Source organism: Cyprinus carpio, chromosome A7 (genome assembly GCF_018340385.1).
Source record: "Cyprinus carpio isolate SPL01 chromosome A7, ASM1834038v1, whole genome shotgun sequence".
Taxonomy (NCBI): Eukaryota; Metazoa; Chordata; class Actinopteri; order Cypriniformes; family Cyprinidae; genus Cyprinus; species Cyprinus carpio.
In genome coordinates, this window is record NC_056578.1 from 22,497,138 (window position 1) to 22,521,895 (window position 24,758).

The window sequence follows — 24,758 nt, forward strand, 5'->3', positions numbered from 1 at the left end:
AAACTGTGTCCATCTTCATTTCAGGCTGTGAAGCAACAACATGTGATTATTTTAAGGTGGGGGGGGGAGGGTTGATTCTTTTCTATACCTACTCTGTGTGTTTGAGATTATTTGTGAAGAATATGAAAAGGAAATGACAATGACTTTGTTGATATTCACTATTCATTCTCTTACTATGCAGCCGTTCACCCATCTGCTTCAACCATCTTTTTTTTTTATGTTTATGACATTTCATTTTGACACCAAACTCAATGAATGGCGCTATTACTATTGTTCAGGAAGAGATGTGGCATCATTTGACTGAAAAATTGATTCACCATATTATCTTGTTTATGATGGTGGAGTATGGCCATCATTGCAACAAATAATGTTGCTGTCACTCACTGTTTCTCTGTTTTCCTCTGTCTTCATGTGAGTGTGTGTGTATTAGTTTTTGTGGTGAAATGTTTTCTGGTCTAGTGCTGTGTTTGTAATAACCATGTGTGTTGAATGAATGAACATTTATTTTAACACTGTGATGTTCAAAGGTGTAATTAACAAAAAAAAAAAAAAAAACTAAAAATCATTTACTCACCCCCATGTTGTTGCAAAGCTATGTGACTTTCTTCTGAAAAGTGCAAAAGAATATTAACAACCTTTCAAAATTTTGGGATCAGTAATTGTTTTTTTTTCATTTCTCGATAGACACTTCTTATGCTTAATGCAAGTGCATTTATTTGATAAAAAATACAATAAAAACAGAATATTGTAAAATATTATTACAATTTAAAAATGTTGTTTTCTTTTAATATATTATGTTTATTGACCCTAAACGTTTGAACTGTAGTAAATTTTGAAGACAGATTCAACTGTTTGTGTCATTTTATTGTAAGACATTTTGGAAAAAAAATAATCTTTTGTGTTCTGCAGAAGAAAGGAAATCATAAAGGTGTGGAAGGACATTGGGGATGGGTAAATGATGACAGAATTTTTATTTTCAGGTGAACTATCCCTTTAATTCTTGAGGATTTCACTCAAACTGTGGGGTAGTTTGCAGTGTTGTGTAGGGGTGAGTAAGAGAGCAAAGTTTAAAGTGTGGGCCAAAGTGGCTCTCAGTCAGGTTACATGTGGATCCAGAGAGATCTAATCAGGCTAAACTTTGCTGCTCATATTGCTTCTGCAGGCTACTGAAACATTAGCTTCCAATCATATAGAGATTAGTGTGTGTACTTTGAGATTTATGTGTGAGAAAGCGAGATGAAAACTTGGTTATATGTCGCCTGGCTGTGTGAGTGAGAAGAGAAGGGAAAGTGAGAGACTGAAAAGGGATAAGAAAGGAAAGATTAATGGACATAGCATGCCCGCCTTGTCAAATTATATAGTCTTCTCCTTTGTATTATTATGGGCATGTGATATGACAGCAGTATGATTTATTGTAATTCGTTCCTCCTCATCAGCAGTGTTGAGTGTGTGGCAGAAGGTCAGAGTTGAACCAAGGACACAGGACACAGAGTGAGGCCTCTGTCAATTCTAAGACATCCTTATTTTAATGCCCAGTCCTCTCTCACTGTTAATCCTTTTCCCGTCTATCTTTCTGTATAAAACTGTCTCTATTTTCTCTTTTTGAATGTTTCTTTTTGGTACTGTTAAGTGCAGGGGACAGACTCTCTCATGACTAAAGTGTACAGCTTGAGGTGAACAGGGCTGTATTTTGGATCACTCTGTTGAGTCGACTGACAAGACTGCCCAAGGAACAATGGAAAAATGTCAGATTCACAAATTACTGCCTGCAAAAAGGCCTGTCATTCTAGTATTGTGCAAAACTTTTTGCAGAAAAGGATAGTTTGGTGAATTACAGTTCTATGATTTTATCAGTTACGTATGTAGCATCGATTGAAAGAGGGAAAATGTGTGTGAATCTGGAAAAGCAGAGAGGCGTATTTACCTCACAGAGTATTAAAAAAAATGTTTGTGTGTTTATCTCTCTTGTCATGTTTGTGTTTTAAAAATGAAGAGGTTTGAAAAGGTTTTTATATTTTATAGGTCAGGATGATGCAAGTGATTTTAGCAGAACTGACAGCTGGAAATACACAAATGCATCAGCATACGCTCACATTGATCTCTGTTTGGGATTACTGTTCATGTGTATTTATACCTTTTCTCTATGTTCAAAAAACTCACACACATACAAGTAATGAGACACGTTTTTTAATGCAGATTTAAAACCTGTAGCCCTCATGATCTCTGACCCTACCACACTTATTGATGCTCTGGTCTGTCTGGATACAGATGGGTCTTGACATGTTAAAACATTAATTTACCTACCAGCCATTCTGTGTGAGCTAAGACCATGCAATACTGCATTGCATGGCCAGATGAAGCACTGATTTGATTTCTACACACCTGGAGTAGAAGATACTTGCCTCAGTATTACATAATATGATGACATTGCCAATCGTGTCTATCACATGCAGATTATGACCGCTATTGTCTTGCAGTAGCATTCAGTCTTGTCATTCTCTCACACACTCACACGCATGTGAGCATAAATTTGTGTTCAGATGTGTGCATGTGTTGCCCATACGTTGATCCACTCCAGTGGTATGGCTGAATCGTCCTTCATTAAGTCTGTAATCCATTACACACCACTAATGAATTACATTACGAGTGCTGTGTGTGTGTGTGTGTGTGTGTGTGTGTGTGTGTGTGTGTGCGTTTATTGAATTAATGGTGCTGAGTGGCCATTTGTGCTACTAATTTAACTTTGTAATTTAAAGAAGCAAAATGAACAGATCAGACCATAAAATGTTGATTATAATGGACACATGCTGTGGATGATTCTTTTGCTATTGTACATTAGCAAGGCCGTGTAATTTTAATAGATTAACTCTTAATTGTGCTGTAATATTTCCATATCCTTAGATATATTTGTTTTTCTGAAATCACTGTGAGTTCAGTGCTATGATACAGTCACAGACGTTTCAGATAGGCTACACACATTAATAATTAAACATTAATAAAACATTAACCAGTTGTATTATTTAATATTAATTCTAATATTAATATTAATAATTATTCATTTAATATGTGATAATAGAACTATGATTATAATAGGTACTCTTTGTGATCTCTGCCATACAGTCTGCAACAAGTCTTATAATGAGAACATGGGGGGTGGGGAACAAATTAAGGGATGCCTCAAATAGAATTGATAGAATGTGTTGAGAAAGAAAAATTGGACCCATTTTATATTAAGCATCTTTAAATATGAAAAATTTAATACAATGCACTTATTTGTAAATTGTACTTGTATTAAAAATGCATGCATGTAATTACATCTATAATTACATGTTTACACCTACCCCTGATCCCACCCTTAAACCTAACCAATTGTGTTCTTGTTCAAGTTCTTGTTTAGTCAAGTCAAGCCATGTCTTTGTTTGTTTGTGTATCTGCTCATTCTTGGATTTGAATAAACTGCACTTTGGGTTCTTTTCAACTCGCCTCACTGGATCATTGCACCTTAATAACAGCAAAAGTATTTTGTAATACAACATGAATACAATAAGTGCATTGTACCTAACAATGATTTATTTATTCAAATAGTAGCTAGTCACCTAATAGAAAGTGGGTCAGAAAAAAAACAATTAATTAATATTTTTATTGTACATTGTTGTGTTATTTGCTGCCTGAGAGGGGTGACCGATATAGACTAGAGCAAAAAATGCTTGTTGATCACTGGCTGTCAAGTTCAGGTCATTTAAAACCAGTTCATTCAAGTTTAACAGAAACTTACTTGAAATCAGTAATCTAACAAAACTTAGTCGGTCATGTCTCATCTCATCTCGCCTAAGGTACCATCTGAGCCAGGACTTCTCAAAAAAACCATAGGAGTTGCATATGGTTGCCAACCTAGGTCTTTAACAACCACTAGGTAACATGAAACTAACCATGAAGTCAATATTTCATATCTCTGACATTAGCTATTCACCATTAAATTACAGCGTGGTTGATGTGACGTAGATGACTTGTATGGCATCATTTAAAGTGGTTTTTACACACAGTGACACAGCAGAATGAACCACAACCTCAGATTACTACTGCTCCTATAAACCTACTTCCCAGTGCAGCATTCACAAAGTACTCTCCCATCTCTCTCTCATGTCTGTTTTAATCTCTTCTAGAAGACTTTGATGCTAAAACCAGCCGGGTCAATACTGGTCTCTCTCATCTTTCATCTCCTGACGTTCACCACTCAGACATGTCACTTCTTTCCTTCACGCCTACTCGCACCCGTCTCTCTGGTCCTCTTCCCTCTCTCTTTTGGCAACTGGGTCATGAGAATGAGAGCAAAAGCAAACGCTAGCAATCGATTAGATGGTGAGAGAAGGGGCTGCAGGAAGCATTATCTGAATAATTATTAATTTCTACCTTCATGTATTTTAAAAGGACAATATTAGCCCAGAAAAAGACATTAACCTAAAAACAAGTGTTTCTGCAAATATTTATTCCTGCCTGGATTATAAAGTGAAAAGTGAAGTGACGTGACATACAGCCAACTATGGTGACCCATACTCAGAATTCGTGCTCTGCTTTTAACCCATCCAAAGTGCACACACACAGCAGTGAACACACACACACCGTGAACACACACCCGGAGCAGTGGGCAGCCATTCATGCTGTGGCGCCCAGGGAGCAGTTGGGGGTTCGGTGCCTTGCTCAAGGGCACCTCAGTCGTGGTATTGAAATCATGGTATTATTTAAATACACTGGTCAGAATCTATGCAACCATTAATATTAAAGATTTTCATATACTTCGATGTTTTCAGCTACCAATAAGAGTGTAGTACTCTCTCTCAGCTTCATTTTCAGCACAAAAATGCACAAACGTCTACTTAATCCATGTGACCTTACACATTTAGCTGTGATATTATTCTGTCAGACATGTCTCCTCTTCTGATCTGTCAGTATGTGGGTTTATTTGTCCCTCACTTCTGTTCTCTCTGCATCCCTCTGTCCTACTGTCTGTTCCCCTGTCTAACACTATTGATCAGCTGACCCACCCACTGACAGCAATCTCTCTCTCTCTCTCGCTCTCTCTCTCTCTCTGTTATAAATCTCTAAGGTGACAGGGGCAGGCTATCTGTGTGCATGGATAAGGCCTTGTTTGGCTTTTGCTAAGACTGCAAAAGACAATATGTGATGAATAGAGAGGAGGAAGGGGAGAGGAAAAGGGCACCTACAAGGAGAAATAAAAGAGTCCCGAGATGAAAATCTCATTAGGCATTCAAGACTGCCTGAAAATGAGAGATACATATATATTTGTTTATAAAATACACATAGCCATATTTACAAGACTCTTTGTCAGGATGTAAAAAGAACAGCCTCAGGCAACATATCATTGACAAATCTGCTGTCTGAAACTGTTGTTATTGAAATATGGATTTCTTATCATCATTAAGGTTAAAAGCTCTTGTGCGGCTTAATATTTTTGTGGAAACTTTAAATCTTAACTTTTTTTTTAGTTTTCCTTTATTATTGTTATTATTATTATTATTCAAAAAGACAAAAACATTTAATGAAGCTGTAAAATGTCATAAACACACTTTTATTGGGAAACGAGGGCCTACATTCCCAAAACATGTAATTTCCAACACATTCTTAAATTATAATTGTAACAATAATAATAAAAAACTCCATAATTACGGGAAGAAAGAGGCGGGAACCGGCGAACACTCAAATAAAACTTTAATGACAAAATAAACATAAAACAGCGCGACAGCCCCTCACGGGTGACTGCCGCGCATAAACAAAAACCAAACACAAAATAAAACCCAGGCCTGGTCCTCTCTCGTCCTTCACTGTCGTCGCTCCTCTTTTGTATCCTCCCGATCTCCTCCGTGGGACTCGAGACGGTGAGTGGAGCAGGTGTCGCTCATTTCCCAATCACTCCACCGGCCTCGCTCCGTTCCCACGGCTCTCGGCCCCGCCCCACTCATCACAATAATTAATAAAAATACATGAATAAAAGTATCACAAGTAATTTCTGCAATTTCAACAAAACGTTTATTTGATGGTCTCAGATCACAAATACGCACATATAAATATAGACATGTTTCATTCTGTTTCTGAGGTGCTTGGTGTCTGAAGCGTAGGAGCTGGGAGGACATGAGTTTGACTTTGTCCGTTTGACACTGCTTGAGTCTGTCAGAAATGACATTTATTGATGCAGGCACAGGAAATGGCAGCTTAAAAGCGCATTTTAAACGGATGCAAAAATGAAAATTCTGTCATCATTTACTCTCCAATTCTTTATTCTGATAAGCACAAAAGAAGATATTGTGAAGAATGTTGGTAACTAAACAGCTGACGGTAGCCATTGACTTCCATTGTATGGAGGAAAAAAAAACAGTTACAGAGACGACTCGCCCCTTTCCGCACAGTGAGAGATAGAAAGCTTGTCATAAACCATGTGTATGTGGAAGCCAGGATGTACATCAACAGATGGTTTGGCTAACTGATCTATGATTACGACAGCTTACACCCCTCCACCGCTTGGTCATCTCTGTCGTTCTCTCTCACTCTGTTTAAGTTTGTGCCTTAGCACATATCTGGATAATACCTGTTATTATTGCACAGCCCTTGAAAGCTTGGTGTGCGAATCCACCGGTATTGACTGGAGGATTAAAAAAAAATGAGTGAAGGTCAGAAATTTGTGCATTTTCATTTATATTTTGAATGCTTGTGTGTTTAGGCATTCTCCCTTTTTAGAGAGTGTGATGATATGAGAGCTCATATTTGAACTAGGAAACCTACCCATACTGCACTAAAACAAGCCTCTCTCTGTGTGTTTCTCAGAGAGGTAGAAGGTGAATTGGAGGTGGTTTGGGAGGCAGCGACCAGAGAGAGTCAGCGCTTGAGAGAGGTGGTGTTTGGGAGCAGTTCGCTGAGTCCAGCCAACATGGCTCCAGCCCTACACAGCACTTCCGCAGGATCCCTCGTGTAGAGGATCTTTTGTCCTGCTCGCTGCCCCCTCCCTTCACCTCCAGACAGTGCCGTCTGCCACATCCCATACAGCGAAGCTCCATGTTTGACTCCAACTCTGACCAGCACCAGAATCTGTCCTCTGATGAAAGTGACAAGAGTGGACAGGACTCCTAATATTTCCATATCCTCCTTAACAAGTGTTTTGAGTTCATGAATTCATTTACCTGAATGCTTAAGGAGGCGCTTAAATACACAGCCTTTCTCTTGTCTTAACTATGACAAATGCGCTTTGATGTTATTTTTTCCCCACGTATACGTGTATAACAGTGTATAACCTTATAACATTGTTCTCAATTGCTAATAATGATTATCCCGCAGAGGGAGAACGTTACAGCATTTATTCAGCTATTGAGCTCATTTCAAAAAGCATATGTGACAGAGCAGTTCCAGCAGTGGATACACACAATAGCATAGAAAAGTCTATTACACAAGCCACATGATGAATGACAGAGCAACAGAAATCTCTCTCTCATTCTATCTAGGATGAAGGCCTTGCACAAAGGATATCCCATATCATTTTCTTTAATAAGGACAAAATATGGGATTCCATAATATGATTAGCGTCCTGTTTGTGTATTTTTGCACTAGTGCAGAATTCTGGGCAATAATATGTTGGAATAAACAATTAAATTATGAGTTTTGTTTGTTTTTCGGCTCATGACCTGCAGTGAGCTCAATTTTCTTTGCTAGTCCAAATTACAAAAAAAAAATGCATTTGTCTTGACGGAAACAGTAACTGCTTTTGATTATGCGTATACTGCCTCATCAGCAAAGATGTCAATGTTATAAAGTTTTATTTTTATTTTATGGAATATTGCATTTTACTGTTATTAAGAAGAAGAAATAGTGTAGCGCCAAAACACGCATCCAGGGAAAACCAATAAATGTCCTCAGGTGCGTAGGGGAGAAAATATGATCGCAATTTCTGCTTCATGCTGACTTCATGTTGTATCTAAATCTTCTGAAATCAAAGCATTTTTGCCAGTACAGGGAAAGTGAAAGAAGCATTGACACTATCTAATGTAAGGTTCTCCTGAGGAGAGAAATCTTAATTCCATAAACAGTGGTTCACAAGCAAATCATCTGTGGTCGGGACAAAACTAGCGAGACACCGCAATAAAACCAGCCTGACTGTTGCAGCATAATTGGGGCAGTCCAATAGTTCCCTCCATAATGGCACTGCAGTTTTTTAGAGCAAAATTATAACCCAGCATTCACTGCACAAAACAAATGGCATTTAGGGTGTCTGTTGTAACAGTGGGTCACAGAACTGCAGTCCGTGTGCATGTGTGCGAGCTCCCTGTAGAAATAGAGCACTTTCAGTTAGCAGTAGGATACTGATTATAAATTTCAAACTGTAGATCAGCAGTTAGTTTTACAAGTGTTAGTTAACTGTTTATCGATTGATTCCTATGCATTGGTGGCTACGTCTTAAATTGTTTTGTTGATTTTTACTGAAAGATTGCTGTTTTTTGGAGCATGCGTGTTTGTTATATTAATATGACAGTGATAGAATGTATTTGTTAATGTCACAGAATTCTTTAAGAACAAAGATGGGCACAAATACATATTTTGTTACAAATTACAAATACTTGCTCATCAAATGTATTTCATTTAAAATACAAAATACTGGAGTGAGAAATGTATTTATTTAAAATTAAAGTCATCTGTAATTTGAAAGTACAAAAATACAAACAATATTTATAAGCAGTCGTTTGAAGTGTAAGACACTGCCATTACATTTATCAATACTGGAGTTACAGTATACCTTTAATACATTTAATTAAAATACTGTACTGCCCATCTCTCATAGTGCAGCCCAGTGAACTGGAGATTTGAAATAGACTTGCAGTGCTTTGGTGGATGTTATAAATCAAGAATCTATATTTTAGGATGGAATGTAGGACAACTGTCTGCAAAGAGCTACAACTTATCAAAGGTAAGAGGAAAAAAAAGCATTGTTTTGTGTGTTTATGTGTGTGTGTAAATGAGAGAGAGAGAGAGAGTAAGACTGTTTGTGTGCTTAATAGTATGTGAAGCATAGCTCTGCAGGTACAGGTCACTTGTTCCCTTTCACAGGCCCAGTGGACTGAGGTTCTGACAGCGGAGAAAAATGACGAGGACATCTTATACTGTTACTTCGTCCTGAGTCCCCTCACATCCAGTGAGCAAAACACACACACATACACCTCTCTAGCTGTCTTAGTTTATACCTGTTCTGTTAATTTATTCATATTACTCACCCACTCACTTTTGTAGTGGGCCATTAGTCATCAGAAAGAAAAGTAAGATATGTTCAATCCTATTCTTAAGGCTTTTCAGTTGCTTTCCTAGAATTCCTCTTTGAATCCAAAATGAGGAACTCAAATTATGCAAATTAGAATGACAGAATTTAACCTAGTTAGTCAGTATTGACATTGGTCTATTTCATCAGTGAAGCGGATAGAACTTACAGAAGATATGAAAATTAGTGCTGCCATCTGCTGGACGTTGTTATTGACGTTGTTATTAAACAAAGGTTACATTAAAATAAATGTCACGGAGCTTAATGGGTAATTGGCAATACCTTTAAAATCACACAGACCACCAGTTCTGGAATAGAAATACCATTTTGGAGAAACACAGACCTGATGAATCTGCAAAGCTCTTATGAATCAGATTTTGTGACAGGCCATGTAGATAAATCACTCCGTGTGGCATTAACATCACAGTATATACTCAAACTCTTGATTTCTTAAAGAGTACCACAACACTTGGTGAACAGTTAAAACCCCTGATAGAAGAAGAGCTTGTTAAAGTTTAGTACCTGTCCTTTGGGATAGTCTAGAGCAGGGATCCTCAAATCTGGCCCACAAGATCCACTTTCCTGCAGAGTTTAGCTCTATCCCTAATCAAACACACCTGAGGATGCTAATCAATGTCTTCAGGATCATTAGAAAATCACAGGTAGGTGAGTTTAATTAAGGTAAACCCTGGTCTAGAGTTATAGATTGTTCCTTATCAAGGTTAACATCTCAGTGTAGGTCATCTGGGGCCCTTTCAAGCTCTCAGTCACACCATTGTTGTGCTCTTGTGAATAGTGTTTACTCTTTATGCTTGCGTTTCTTTTTAGTAGCACATGTGTTCCTAAAACTCTTCCTGAATCAGTCAAAAAATTTCGGAGGACCTTGGAGTTTTCTTATCCAATTTTGCCAAACTGGGATGTAGCCTGTGTACCACCCACCACAACCTTACAGGACACACCCTAGTCCTTACTCCTAGTGTTTCCCTGGGGTGAACTGACAGTGTCACCCAAATTTCTCCAGGTGGCCAAAGTGTCCAGTGCACAAAGTTGTTTCACTGCTAGCCGTCCCTCCCAGAGTGCTGTGGCAAAGCTTCCCTGCTTTCCTGGCCTGTTAGGGTGGCCTCTCCCTAATTGTACAAGCGGTTACAGGTTTCAGATTATAACAGACTTCACTATGGGCTCATGGCTGGTCTGTCCCACTAGAGTTCTGCACTGAAGCTAGGAACCAATCTGACAACTAGGCCAATTTGCCACAGATTTCTTTTCTTTTTAAAAAAAAAAAAATAATAATTGTTTCTGCGCATTAGTTTTGCTTTTTTTCATTTAAAAATGTGTTTTAATTGTTTTTAAGGTTTTTATGCTCTTGGCTCCTGGTTTCATGCATTACAAATATTTTCTAATAAAATCAAGACCTTCATAATTATGGCTTATTGAAACACATAGTGTACTGTTTTTCTATTACTGTGGGCTCTCTCCATTGACTGTTCTCTGGTGCACTGTTATGTGTTTTTTTAGACCACACATATTTTTCTCATGCAAAGCCTTAATAGCTAAAAACTGAGGCAAACAACAAAAAGACAAGATTTAATTCTACTTCAGTGTAATTTACAGAATCAAGAAGTCTTGTGGTACTCTTTAAGAAATGAGCTCTTTCTAATAAAACTGAAGGACTGATAGCAGTGTATTTCATGTTTCAGTCTCATATATGGGGCAACTATATAACAAAGACAGTTGAGCAGCGGACCCCCACTTGTATTTAGGGACACATTCTTCCAAGTCCTCATGGGTCTTTGGGTCAGAATATCGCAATGTGTTTATCAAGGTTTGTACCTTAATGTTGATCACAAGACCAGGGGTCTCATTTATAAAACTCTCCGTAGATTTCATCCTATAAGTGTACGCAGGCACAAAAGCTAGATTTTGCGTACGCACAAAAGTTTTCAGATTTATAAAACCATGCGTACACCAGAACCAGCGCAAAAATCCCAGTCAGGGAAAGATTGTGCGTACGTGCATCTCCACCTCGTCTCCTCCCCGAAATCACCATATATGGAGCTTACAACGCCTTGTTTTACTATGCATAACCTCATCTGCATATCATTTCCATGCTTATTCCCATGCATGTGACACCATGTTTAACACCGAGACATTAAGGAAATATGAGATGGGGACTATAATGCCATTTGTGCCATACACATACATTTTTATTGATAAAAATTATCCAGTATCTTGTTATGTTTTATAATAAATATATGAAAATATCCATAAAAACAAAATGGTTTAAAGTTGTTCTCATATATATATTAAAATAGAGCTGATCTCATTTTTTTCCACTGGCCAAATAGTATTTCAATTGTTTTAAACAATTCAAATTAAATTAAATGTATCCAGTTTTGCTGATGAACATCTTTTTGCTATTTTTAGTGGAAACAGTCATTACGCAGAAGTAAGAAATTATACGAATTTAGGCATGTTTAGTGGATGCACTTGATGACTTTTCCTGTGGCATGCTGTTTTAATGACAGCGAGGAGTGCTATAGGTGCACAATAATTAATCTTCAAACTAAACTGCATATCTCTTGTTATGAGAAAATATTTTAGTGAGAACAATGATCAATGATGCGCACTTCGATACTGTGGCGGACACTGCTGGATTTGGTGGAACGGTCTATTGTCTGGTTTGAATAGGTCCAGTGATGATATCTTACTGAACAAGCACAGCTGCACGGAGGTGTTGATGCTGTGTGAAGGCATCTCCACAACATTATGAAAATACGACTTTATTTGAAGGATACAACTTGAAGAAAATGGTAATTTGCATGTTTGTTTGTTTTTTTATTTTTATATAGGCCACTTTGTCAGTGACGCGCTGAGTCAGACAATTCTGTTTACACTGCAATAAATATAGACTAAAAAAAGCTAAAAGATGTTCACCTTATCAGCAAAACTGCATAAATTAAATTTGATTTGAATTGAAATTGATTTAATTTTTTTTTTTTGGATATTAATTTGATTTAATTTTTTGTAAAATATTTATCTGAAAACTATTTTAAACAGATTTGTTTTTATGGATTTTGATATATTAATGCTAAAACATAACAAGAATACTGGATGATTTTAGCAATAAAAATGGCATTTATACTCGGCATCTCATATTTCCTTAATGTCTTGTACCTTTAATGGTGTTAAATATGGTGTCACGTGGATGGGAATATGCATGGAAATGATATGCAGATGAGGTTATGCATAGTAAAACAAGGTGTTGTAAGCTCCATATATGGTGATTTCGGGGAGGAGTTGAGGTGGAGATGCAGAATCTAGCTTTTGTGCATACGCCCATTTTTAGGATGAAATCTAAGGAGAGTTTAATAAATGAGACCCCAGCTGTGCCAGCTATAGCTAGTTTTATATCTAAGGGTGCCTGCCACAGTTTTGCATGTCCTTGGATGTTCCTCGATGAATAAATATTATGACAACTGAATGGAAGTACAAGAATAATGGTACATTCTGGATAGGGTTGCCACCTGTCCCTTAAAATACGGAATCGTCCCATATTTAAAGGTAAAAAGATGCATCCCGTATCAAATCAATACGGAACGCGATTTGTCACGTATTTTACGAAGGCCAGTATTTTGCATTGTTTATAATACTAATAGCAATTATAATGAAATCAATTTTATAAGAAGTATTAGAGAAGCTCGTTTGTGTGTGATGTTGGCGTTTCTGTTTCCATAGCGACAGAGTCTCCAGAACACGTGCCATTAAAGCCCTTTCACACGAGCGCAGCATGCGGTAAACAAACCTGCGCGGTTTAAAGGGGGTCATATGATGCGATTTCAAGTTTTCCTTTCTCTTTGGAGTGTTACAAGCTCTTGGTGCATAACGAAGATCTGTAAAGTTGCAAAGACTGAAGTCTCAAATCCAAAGAGATATTCTTTATAAAATTTAAGACTCATTCACGCCCCCCGAAACGCCTCGTTTGAACACACCCCCACATGTCTACGTCACTGTGTGGGAAGATTTGCATAACACCACCCAAATGTTCAGGTAAAGAAAAAAAGCCTACCTTTGATACTCGCATGTCGTGGAGACGCTGTTTCAATGTGAAAGCGAAAATACTTTTTGGTTTGGTCTTCCAAAAGAGGACACGACTAGAAATCAGTGGTTAAGTTGTATTTACAACATTGTTCCAGAACAGTCCAACCCAAATATTCAGATGTGTGCAGCACATTTTATGGAGGACTGTTTCCTGATCCTGGGAGAGAACACTACAATGCCAGCTGTTCTGACTCACAGTCTGTAAGTACATTTACATATGTAAAGGATTCGCCACTGATGCCAGTCCTCGCACCCCCCTGCTCTGCACATTTTGTATGTTTCTCTTATGGCTTCAGAAGTTTGTTCTATTATAATTTAAGTGCCCTGTGAAATGGACATCACAGGATATTCCACCATGATTCCAGTTCGAAGTGAACGTATATGTTCCATTCAAAGTGCATTGAAGTCTCGAGACGTGAATTTAAATTGTATTTATTGACAGAGGTGTATGATGTCACACTTGTCCGTGTGTAAAGCCGTCGCGCAGTGCAAATCCGTGAATGAATGTTCCCAGTGAAGTTAACTTCAACAGATTTCCCTGCTCGGGGAGTAGTGAGCAATGAACACTGTGTAGGGAACATGTAGGGAACGATGCTATGTGTAAAAACACAGTATAAATCATTATAATCAGTAATTATGTCCTCACTGGATGCAGCATATGGCTCGTTCGTAATGGTTTTATTGTTTTTGTCTTGTAGCACCGGTGTTCTGACCGGGACACGCATCACAGTATGGCAATGGGTGTAACATTTCCAATATAACATTTAGCTGGCCAATCAGAGCACACCTCACTTTTCGGACCAATGAGCTTTGTAAAAAAACATCACATTTCAGAAGGCGGGGCATGGAGGAGAAACAATAATGTACAGTATGTGGAAAATAAAGTGTTTTTTTTTTAACCTTGAACCGCATAAACACATTTCATTACACCAAATACACAAAATAATGTTCTTTTTAGCAACATCATATGACCCCTTTAAAACATAGGAGCTCACATCTGCCCTTTGAACACAAGACTCTCCAGATATAGCTGAATGGGAAAGTTATCAATGTGTCTGTCCAGTAACTAATGATGAACGCGCAGAGAGGCATTTCAGTTGTTCACGGGTTAAAGGGACAGTTCACCCAAAAATGAAAATTTTGTCATCGTTTACACACCCACAAGTTGTTCTAAACCTGTAATAATTTCTTTCTTTTGTTAAACATAAAGGAAGATACTTTAAATAATGTGGGTAACCAAACAGTTTTTACCTTACTATGGAAGTTACAACCATCAGCTGTTTAGTTGAGACACATTCTTCAAAGTATCTCCTTTTGTGTTCAGCAGAAGAAAGAACTTTATGCAGCTTTAGAACAACCTGAGTAAATTATGACTAATTTCATTTTTGTGTGAAACATACCATTAAAGTGACACACACATCTGTGCTTCTAAAGGTATAGGCCTATTGTTTTATTAAAACTTGGATAGTCTGTTAATTTATTTCATACAATATCAGAGCTTGGTAGACATACTTATTATATTTTTAGTAGGGCTGTCAAATGATTAATCACGATTAATCACATCCAAAATAAAAGTTTTGTTTACATAATATATGTGTGTACAGGGTATATTTATTATGTATATATAAATACAACATATTCTTCTTAAATATATACATGCATGTGTGTGTATTTATATATACATAATAAATATACCCTGTACACACACATATATTATGTAAACAAAACTTTTATTTTGGATGTGATTAATCGTGATTAATCATTTGACAGCCCTAATTTTTAGACATGATTACACGGATAAATTAATATATTATAATTAAGTTTAGGTCCTATTTATTGATTTATCATTGATATTAATCATAAATATATACATAATAAAGCATATATGTCATAAACAATTTGGCATTTTAAAAAGTAAAAAAAAAAAATGGGACAAATAATTAATGATGTAGTCCTAATTCAAGTAAATTAATAATAAAAATAAAATAAAAATTCATCTCATCCAGGTAACAGCTGCAGAACTGTCAAAAAAAGACTAATAATAATAATTAATAATTATAAATAAGCAAATTTAAAATAACAATATGTATGTGTTCTGCTGCAAGTTTACATACTTGAGCTGAGTTCCTCACTGATTATTTGTGTCCTTGGGTTTTTTGGTGGGGATGGTGGTCGTGAATGGGTGTCCCTTATTTTGCCTCGCTGAAGGTGGCAACCCTAATTCTGGACAAAGTAGATTAATACGGTGGTGTCCTTCAGCTGTAACATTCTCACTTTGCCTAATATCTCTTATAAACCTCTGTTCAGGCAGATTTATTTCAGGGTGAATTCATGTTTAACATTCTGAAGATTGTCACTGAGAACAGTGATGCTGTTTGTCTCAGTCTCAAATAAAGCCAAATGACTATAACTATATGAAAAGAAATTACATTTGTAATATTTGTGGGAGTTGTGGGTGAAAAATGAAAATCTCTGAACCACACTTATCAGTCTCTCTGTCTGGTATTATACAGTATATAGTGTACTGTGAGTAGTGAGTCGAAGATCACTATTTCTGAGTCTCAGTAATGCAATGTGTTAATAACAATATAAGAAAAGCTCTCCAAGAAAACTGAAACTCTATGTTGGGTTTTACTGGTGTGTATCATTTAGTGTTTGTATCATCTATAGGGTACAGTTTGTGGAGATTAGGAACTGTTGAAACACTGGTTTAACAGCAAGTGAGAGCTGTGCTGCTATTAGTGTACATGGAAAGACTTTGCAGTACGGTTCTATACATTAACATTATTAATATATTATATATTAGATATCATGAACCGTGAACAACATTTTTTATTATATATTTTATCATTCTTACAGTTTATTTACTTTATTAATCTACATTTAGGCTAATGTTAATTTCTACATATACTAACACATCAGTAACAATTCAAGTTGAATAAATGAATGTTTATGAATGTATTATGAACAAACATGAATAACAATGAACAAAAGTACATTTATAAATGAACATTAAGCTAGATTGATAAATTCTGTAAATCGCCAGCAGGCCTGTATGTATTTGAGCAATGGCTTGTATTGAGTTGTACTGGTCGTGCTTTGATCTGAGACTGTTCTGTTCTGTTCTGTCCTGTCCTTAACTTTATACTGTTATCCCCTCTTTCCACCGAACCTTATCAAGTGTCGCTTTCAAAGGAGTATTGTGTTGGTCAGAGTCTGCTCACTTCTAGCCAATCCTGGTCCCTCTCCTCCTTCTTATCATGTGTTTGCTTCAATCACGGTCAGCCTGGAGAATGACTGAACATCGAAAGTCCCGCCCACTTTTGTTGGCTATTAAACACATGGATTTGGATATGGATCAAAACTTAGGATATCTGCTGGAAAAACTGATTGCATTGCAGGTTTGTCTTTCTCCTTATGCCTGAAGTTAAACATGATTGTCATGTGATGTGGAATTGGTGGCACTGAAAGTAAGCTTGAGTTAACCTTTAGTTTGTCTTGCTAACTGTGCACTCAGAAAACATTCAGTACCTTATTTTTGTTAAAATATTGTAGCGAAGTTATTGATAATGTGATATTTTTTGTCAGTAGAGAAAATTTTTACAAGCATGATGAACGTTTGGCAGAAAACGAAACTGACATATTGATGTGTGTTTGTTTATACTGTGAATCTATAAGTTAAGTGAGTGTGTTTATAGGGCTACACAATGGACCATCCAGGTAATGGCTGCATGGATGTTTCTGTTTCCAAATCAATAAGCAAATCCCATTTAATTTACTCATGCTATTTCTTTAAAGTATGCTTAGCATTAGTAGCTGCTTGTGGACATCAGCCTCAGTGTCTTCTTTTCTTATCTGTGTAGAATGAGAAAAAGATTCCGGATGCACAAATAAATGGGTTTTAAAAGAGGTTTAATCATTTAACTAAAAAAAAATGTAGGCTATGTGATCTCTTCTACTGATTTTACAGCAGTATTTTAATATTATTTATTCTATATTATTTGTTTTAGTACTCATTTTTCTTGGATTCCCGCAGATTTTTTGCAGTTGATTCTAGTCAGTGCTTCTTGACTGTCGTATAAACTGAACCTTTAGCTATTGTACTGTAGTTGCTAGGAGACAAACTGATCCGAAGCAGATGTTATGGTGTATGAATAAATAGCTCTGTCAGAGAGCCCTCAACATCTTGACACAAGGTCACCTGCATTAGCAACACTTAAAACAATATAATGTCTTTAACCCTTATCGTGGCTTTGAGATTGCTTGAAGTAATCTGACGTGATGAGCTACTCAAGCACAAGACATCAAAACAACAGACACTGAGAATAAAAGTATTATTCCTTAGATGTAGACTTCGCTTGTTAGATTTCTGTCTGTATTTTAGAAACAGGGGCAGGTTCAGGATTGGTTGTTTTTTTTATTCACTTTTTTTTCAATTGATCATACTATCTGTAATTATGTTAAAGTAAAAAGTATACTATATTTTTGTCTGTATTTATTCAGTCTGACTGCACAAAATTAAGACTGGAGAGTTGATCCTGTGAACGATGGATGAAGATCTGAAAAAGCCGAACACTCACAATGGGAGCGTCTCGGGTGCATTGGAAGCCAAAAAGCACAAACAGCCAAAAGCAGCAGTTCTGCAGAAGAATGTGAGAGAGAAAGATAATCTTACTCATTATGAACTCACATGAGAATGTGAAGAATGTTTCAAGATCAGTGGTTTCCATCCAGACATGGTGCATATGGGTTTGTAGCGTGTGAAGGGTTTAACTGTGGGTTAACCAGGCAGTGCCTGTCGCCATCACTGCGGTGTAATCCCTTCCCTTCCTGACCCGTCTGTTTGTATATTCTTTTGTGACTCCCTCTATTGACAAGTTTGACTATTTATATGGAAATTTGCATGCATGAAGACGTGGAAGGTAACAGTAATAGAGATAGTTTTAGCTTATATTAAAACAAAATAAAGCCAGGCAATATAAGGGATATAGACCAAACTACAAGCTTCATTCTCTCTGTGTTAATAATGGATTGAGATCATGTAGTAGATCATTGAAATTAGGGATGCATATGTTGAATTATTATTTGTTACTGTTGATAACCAATTAAATGGCAATTCTATATCAAATAAACACTAAAAACTAGAATCAATCCTGTTAAATGCTATGAATGAATTTAGAAACAACAACATTATAACAAAATGTATTATAACTGGAAAAGGGCATCATGATGGGAAAGATCGAGGGAACACAATGTGCTGAGGAAGACGATACATTAACAACAACGACAGGATGGACACTGAAGCATCTCATCAGACTGGAACAAAACTGAATGCTTTTGAATGCTTTAGTCTATATATATATATATATATATATATATATATATATATATATATATATATATATGACAAATGACAAAACTAACCTGAATGTACGAAAGAAAGTAAATAAGCATTAAAGTATCCAACAAATATTGCTACAGTGAAAAATATATACAAAAATCTTATGTGGTATTGATACATCATGCATCCCTAATTTTAATTCCACGATAACTCAATTGCTATTCATAATGAATGAAGCCAATACCCTTTAACCTCTGGTTGTACTGAATGTCTCAGGTGGGTCTCGTAAGTGGCATCTGTCTGATAGTGGGAACAATGATCGGCTCAGGGATCTTCATTTCTCCCAAAGCGGTTCTGGAGGGGACTGGAGCAGTGGGTCCATGTCTGTGTGTGTGGGCGGCGTGTGGTGTGCTGGCTACGATGGGTCAGTATACGCACAACAGTCACATTGTCTATAAGGTTGCATAAAAGCCTTGATAAACCCTCATAACAAAGATAAATGGGTGAGATTAAGCATTGTCACCTCATGTGTTGTGTCATATTGTTTTGGCTGTTTGATAATCTCTCCATTAGACGTAACGATAAGATTCACTGTTTCTTAAAGCAAAGTACAATGTTTTTCTAATATAGTATAACGTCAATTATGTCCATAGGTTGCTGCTTTATTAAATGGTGCTATATTTTATTGCAGTTAATAGATAATGCATTAGATATAATAAACAATGAACAGTATTTTTACAGCATGCATTTATGCCAGTGTTCAAACATGCTGCTGTTCAATGTCAATTCATTTTTGTTCATAACACATAAATGCATACTAAATTACATTTATGATAATTGAAATTTTAAGCAGTCTATTTTAAAATTAACATTAAGCAAGATTGTTAGTTCATTATGCCAGATGTATTCAATAATGTTAGCGCACTGAACCGTTTTTGCTCCATGCATTGCAGCTGTTGTTTTACTGCATTATGTGTTACAAATATCTAAATGGCAGTCTTTATTTTATCCTGCACTTTCTGCTGAGATTATAGTTGGGCAAAGGCAAGGAAGTTAATCAGATGTGTTCACTCACTCAGAAACCCTCAGTCAGTCTTTTTAAGCCACATAATGTTTGGGAAAATTCACAAGACACAGAAATCCTCTTTAGATTAATACTGACTCTGCCTGCAGAAGACCTTTCAGTAATGGACTCATTGACCTCAGCTTGAACACTGAGAAACTAAGAGGTTTACCTGTGCGTGTGTGTGCAGGGGCTCTCTGCTATGCTGAACTAGGCACAATGATCATGAAGTCTGGTGGAGAGTATCCATACCTGATGGAGGGTTTTGGGCCAGTGCTGGCATACCTATATTCCTGGAGCACAATCATCGTGTTAAAGCCTTCGTCATTTGCCATCATCGCCCTGAGTTGTGCCGAATACGCCTCCACACCGTTTTACCCAGGGTGCGCTCCTCCTCAAGTGGTCACCAAGTGCCTGGCTGCAGCTTGTATCTGTATGTACAGGTCTAGGCCCTTTTTATATTCAAATGACATTATACTGGACTCAGCTGTTGTCTGTTCTCTCCATCAGTAATAATTACAGTCGTCAACTGTCTGAGTGTCAAGCTGGCGAACAGAGTGCAGAACTTTTTCACAACAGCCAAACTCTTGATTATTGTCATCATTGTGGTTTCGGGCATCGTTCTGCTGGCTCAAGGTACCTCTCCATCCCCTGAGATCTCTGTGATATTCACATTGCAAACAACATTAGTATTTTATTATTCAATTGAACGAACTGGGATCAAATACATTTTGATAAAGAAATTGTTTTTTTATTATGTTGTAAAAGATGACTCATCGTAGACTATGGCCAGAGATTGTTTTAGATGAGGTGACCTCAATGACGGATCAATAAAATGTGTCTTATTTATTGTTATAACTGTTTTATAGGCAATACACAGAATCTTAGAGACCCATTTGCAGGGGCAACAACATCATTTGGAGCAATTGGCCTTGCATTTTACAATGGACTATGGGCTTATGATGGATGGTAAATTATTGATGAGCTCATTTAATGTTGAGGCTAATATGAGGCTAATGTTAAGCAGCAGTCTTCATCTTTTTGAAACTTTTAATACACACACACAGATTCTTCCTATTCTTAGAATCGAATAGATTCATAGAATCAACATTCTATTGTGCTTTCAGCCCTGAGAATCATTCACACAATCTAATGATTTCTCTGTTAAAGCAACATCTGATAAGAGTGGATGTTCAGCACCTGTGAGACATGTGCTGAAAAGGGAATTGAATGCTTGTTGAAACTTCTATCCAGTGAGATCTTTTTTTAGTTGCTTGGACTTTCACCAGATCATTCTCAATTCAGGGCTTTATTGTTCTGAGAGAAGCATGTACAAGACTACAAGTCAGCTATGGCAATTCTTTTTAAAGTCCTTTTGTCTTTTTCATAGGAATCAGCTTAACTTCATAACAGAAGAGCTGAAAAATCCATACAGGTCAGAATCAAATGAAACTACAGCATATGAAATCCGTAATAAAATAATTCTATAATTACATGTGCATATTAAAGTTTCCCCCATTAAATGTAGTCTGTGCTTCAGTGTTAGCCATGAAGTCTTATTGTGTTGTTATCTCTTTTTTTGAACAGAAACCTTCCCCTGGCAATAATTATTGGGATTCCCCTGGTAACTGTGTGCTATATACTAGTCAACATTGCATATTTCAGTGTCTTGACCCCTATTGAATTTCTGCAGTCTCCTGCCGTTGCTGTGGTGAGTGTGTATTATAGTCACATGCTGTGTTGGAAATCACTTCTTTTGAATAAGTAATTACTTTGCAACCGCTTAAAAAAGTATGTTCTATTGCACAAACAGAATCTGGCGTGCTACATTGGCCATGTTGTCATTATCATGTGACGTGCATCAGTTACGTTGCTTCACTGCTACACACTGCCATTTTATTACTTGCTCTGAATATTTCTAACGCAAATGTCACTAATCATATTTCCCACAACTAGGAAACAGAAAAATATCAGGGAATTTTAAGTCTGTGATTTCCAAAACGTTATGCTTAGTTTCCCTGGCTATGCTTAGTTCTGTAATATGCAATAAGCCAAATAATTGATTTTGCAAGCACAATTTCTAAAAACATATTTTTAAAACACTTACTGTAATCATAAATAATTGGATAAGTCATCATGGAAACTCACTGGTCATTTTAAGAATTATCTTTAATGTCAGTTTATTTGATAAGTATTGATTCAGTTAATATCCTTTTTTGATGTAAAATGATCATTGAGTTGTATTTTACTACATCATTGGTTACTTCACAGACCTTTGGTGACAGAGTGCTGTACCCATTATCATGGATTGTGCCTTTATTTGTGGTCTTTTCCACTTTTGGTGCAGCCAATGGGAGCTGTTTCACCGCAGGCAGGTTAGGAAATTCAGCTTTGCACACTGGAAAATTGCTAAAAGTTGTTTTCTGGGCCTGCCTCTCACTCTCTGTTGTGTCTGTTTGTATATGTTAGGCTGACATATGTGGCAGGACGGGAGGGCCACATGGTTAGGATCATGTCATACATCAGTGTGAAACGTTACACACCTTCTCCAGCTCTAATATTTAATGTAATATTACATTCTCAACACATTTTTTTCCATATTTGATATTACATCAAATATGACAACAGTTTTAAACACATTAACAATATATACATTTTATGTTTAAGTATTTGTTCTTGAATGTGATTTGCAGGGTTTGCTGTCAATCATCTACATCATGCCAGCAGACATAACCACTCTCATTAATTACTTCAGTTTTGCTCAGTGGGTTTTCTATGGGCTCACATGTCTTGCGCTCATTGTTATGCGGTTCACTAGGAAGGAGCTTCAGAGACCTGTCAAGGTTAGAGTGACACCTCATCATGTGAATGAATTAAAAAACTTTTACAGCTTTCACAGTATTTGCATTTCTATGCTTTTTGTTTCTCTCAGGTGCCGATAGTCATCCCTGTTTTGGTGGTGATTGTGTCCTGTTATCTGGTTCTTGCTCCCATCATAGACAAGCCTGAGTGGGAGTACCTGTACTGCACAGTGTTCATAGTCGGTGGTCTTCTCTTATATGTACCCTTCATTTACTACAAATTCAACTGGACTCGCTGCATCATGAGTAAGTAGCTGGAAATTACACATCTGGATATATTTCAGTGAGCAAAACGTATCTTTGTTTTGACCCTTAATACATTTTAAATAAGGTGACCAGATTTATGAAATGAAACTAGGAACATAGTTCAGTGGTCAAAATATCATTGAAATCTCCATTTTTATCCATGAATTAAAAAACAGGAACAATACATTTTTGTATGTTTTTGTTTTTTAATTGTTGCGGGTTCTATATACTATTATAATTAATAGTTTTTCTAATGTTTGTGGGTCAAACTGAACACAACAGATTTAAATACAGTTCACCAGAAATCACAAAATGAAAAATAGTAAACATTGCAGTTAGCAAACAGATCTAAACAGCATTATAATGACACATCACAAAAACATAAATAATTATGAGAACATAAACAAAACTGTATTTAATAAATATTTTAACATTTTCTTAATTTAATATTTTTATTTTCACAAAATGTGAATGTTAATTCTGTATACAGTAATTGCATTTTTTAAAGCTCTCTACTATCTACTATCCTAGTCCCAAAAACTTTTAGTCAAGAAATGGTGAATAAATACCATCTCTTTCCATAAATTCTTGAATTTGAACCGGTGACTCTTCCAGGGCCACTCACCATGCACCTTCAGCTGCTACTGGAAGTTGTTCCACCTGAAAAGACTGAGTGACAGACATCACACTGGAGGACAGACACGGATGTAATAACAGAGTGATCCATGGAAATGTGGATAAAGGATTCTTAAAGGGAACATGGTTGCAAATGGACAGATTTTTGTATTATTTTACTATTATTTCTAATGCCTGACCAGCCATTGTTTGACAGGTATTACAAGTCTTTCCCAGGTCACAGCATGTGATGGGTTTTTTTCTACTAATTGTGTGTTATTATACACACGTTTGCCGTACAGAATAGCAATGATATTTTTTTTCCAAGTTTATTGAACTCAAATTTATGAATTGTAAAGAAATTAACTGTCCAGAGTAAAATTATTTTTACTTGAATGCTAAACAGATTTTAGTTAACCCATTGTATGAATTTACTCAGACTCATAAAATCACAGGAGATTAAGAATTGTATTAATGTACATCTTTATGTAGCCTATTATAGAATTACTTTTAATAGAGTGCAGTAGGGTTCTGGTTGTAAAAATCCCGTTCATTTTCTCCATAGGAGAATTATTAAAATAATCATGTAGAATTCAGTTGCGGTTTCATATCTTAGAAATGTATATCATGACAATGGGAAATTGTGCAGGTGCTCAGATGGGCCTAAAAGAAGACCTGGCGGGCAAAACATGCACAGAACTGCAGTAAAAGCCCGTCAATTTCCATCTGTTTCCAATGCACAAATATATAGATGATCTCTCAGAAGAATAAAACAAAGATATGTGAACAAAATGAAAGTTTTGGCCATCTGCAATAGCCTAAAACACCCACCGCGATATTTCAATGAAAAAAACTGCGTCATTCTAAAAAGCTCAATTTGAAAACAGTCAAAGTGCCTTTAAAACAGTAATATTAAAAGATCAAATTCAATACAGATCTTATTGATGATGCGTGCTTTATTCAGGCAAGCAGATGAGCCCGGAATATGAACGCAATGTGCTAAATGGTTAAATGTTTTCTTTATAACGGTTTGCTATGGGAAAACATTTAACGTGAAACTTTACGCATTGTGTTTATATTCTGGGTTCATCTGATTGCCTGTGCAAGGTATGCATCATCAATAAGGTTCATATACTGAATTTGGCCTTTAAATATCACTGCCTAACCACTTCGAACCTCGTAAAGTCCTGTAAGAGTGACGTCACGTGAAAGTACGCAGGTACG

General features: G+C 36.6%; 2 protein-coding genes across 4 annotated transcripts in view; both read left to right on the plus strand.

Annotated features, from left to right (window-relative positions):
- Positions 1-8,604, plus strand: part of LOC109051913 (centrosomal protein of 89 kDa-like) — a 65,548-nt gene extending 56,944 nt beyond the window's left edge. The window contains 2 exon segments of the mRNA XM_042760373.1: positions 6,838-6,977; positions 6,980-8,604. Coding sequence (XP_042616307.1) covers positions 6,838-6,977; positions 6,980-7,140 — 301 coding nt within the window. The 3' untranslated portion in view covers positions 7,141-8,604.
- Positions 8,605-16,560: 7,956 nt separating this feature from the next.
- LOC109051911 (b(0,+)-type amino acid transporter 1-like) lies at positions 16,561-24,718 on the plus strand. Of its 3 annotated transcripts, none has more exons than XM_042760390.1 (13): positions 16,566-16,809; positions 17,912-18,060; positions 19,026-19,173; positions 20,003-20,245; positions 20,323-20,448; positions 20,682-20,781; positions 21,203-21,247; positions 21,400-21,523; positions 22,084-22,187; positions 22,282-22,378; positions 22,506-22,655; positions 22,745-22,919; positions 23,535-24,718. In XM_042760390.1, exons 2-13 carry the CDS (start codon positions 17,956-17,958, stop codon positions 23,594-23,596), a joined length of 1,479 nt encoding a protein of 492 aa, XP_042616324.1. In that variant the 5' UTR covers positions 16,566-16,809; positions 17,912-17,955; the 3' UTR covers positions 23,597-24,718. The 3 variants fall into 3 exon arrangements, with proteins under 3 accessions (XP_042616326.1, XP_042616324.1, XP_042616325.1); XM_042760391.1 differs by lacking the exon at positions 16,566-16,809 and adding an exon at positions 16,820-16,878; XM_042760392.1 differs by lacking the exon at positions 20,682-20,781 and having other exon boundaries at positions 16,561-16,809; positions 20,003-20,195.
- The last annotated feature ends 40 nt before the right edge of the window (positions 24,719-24,758 follow it).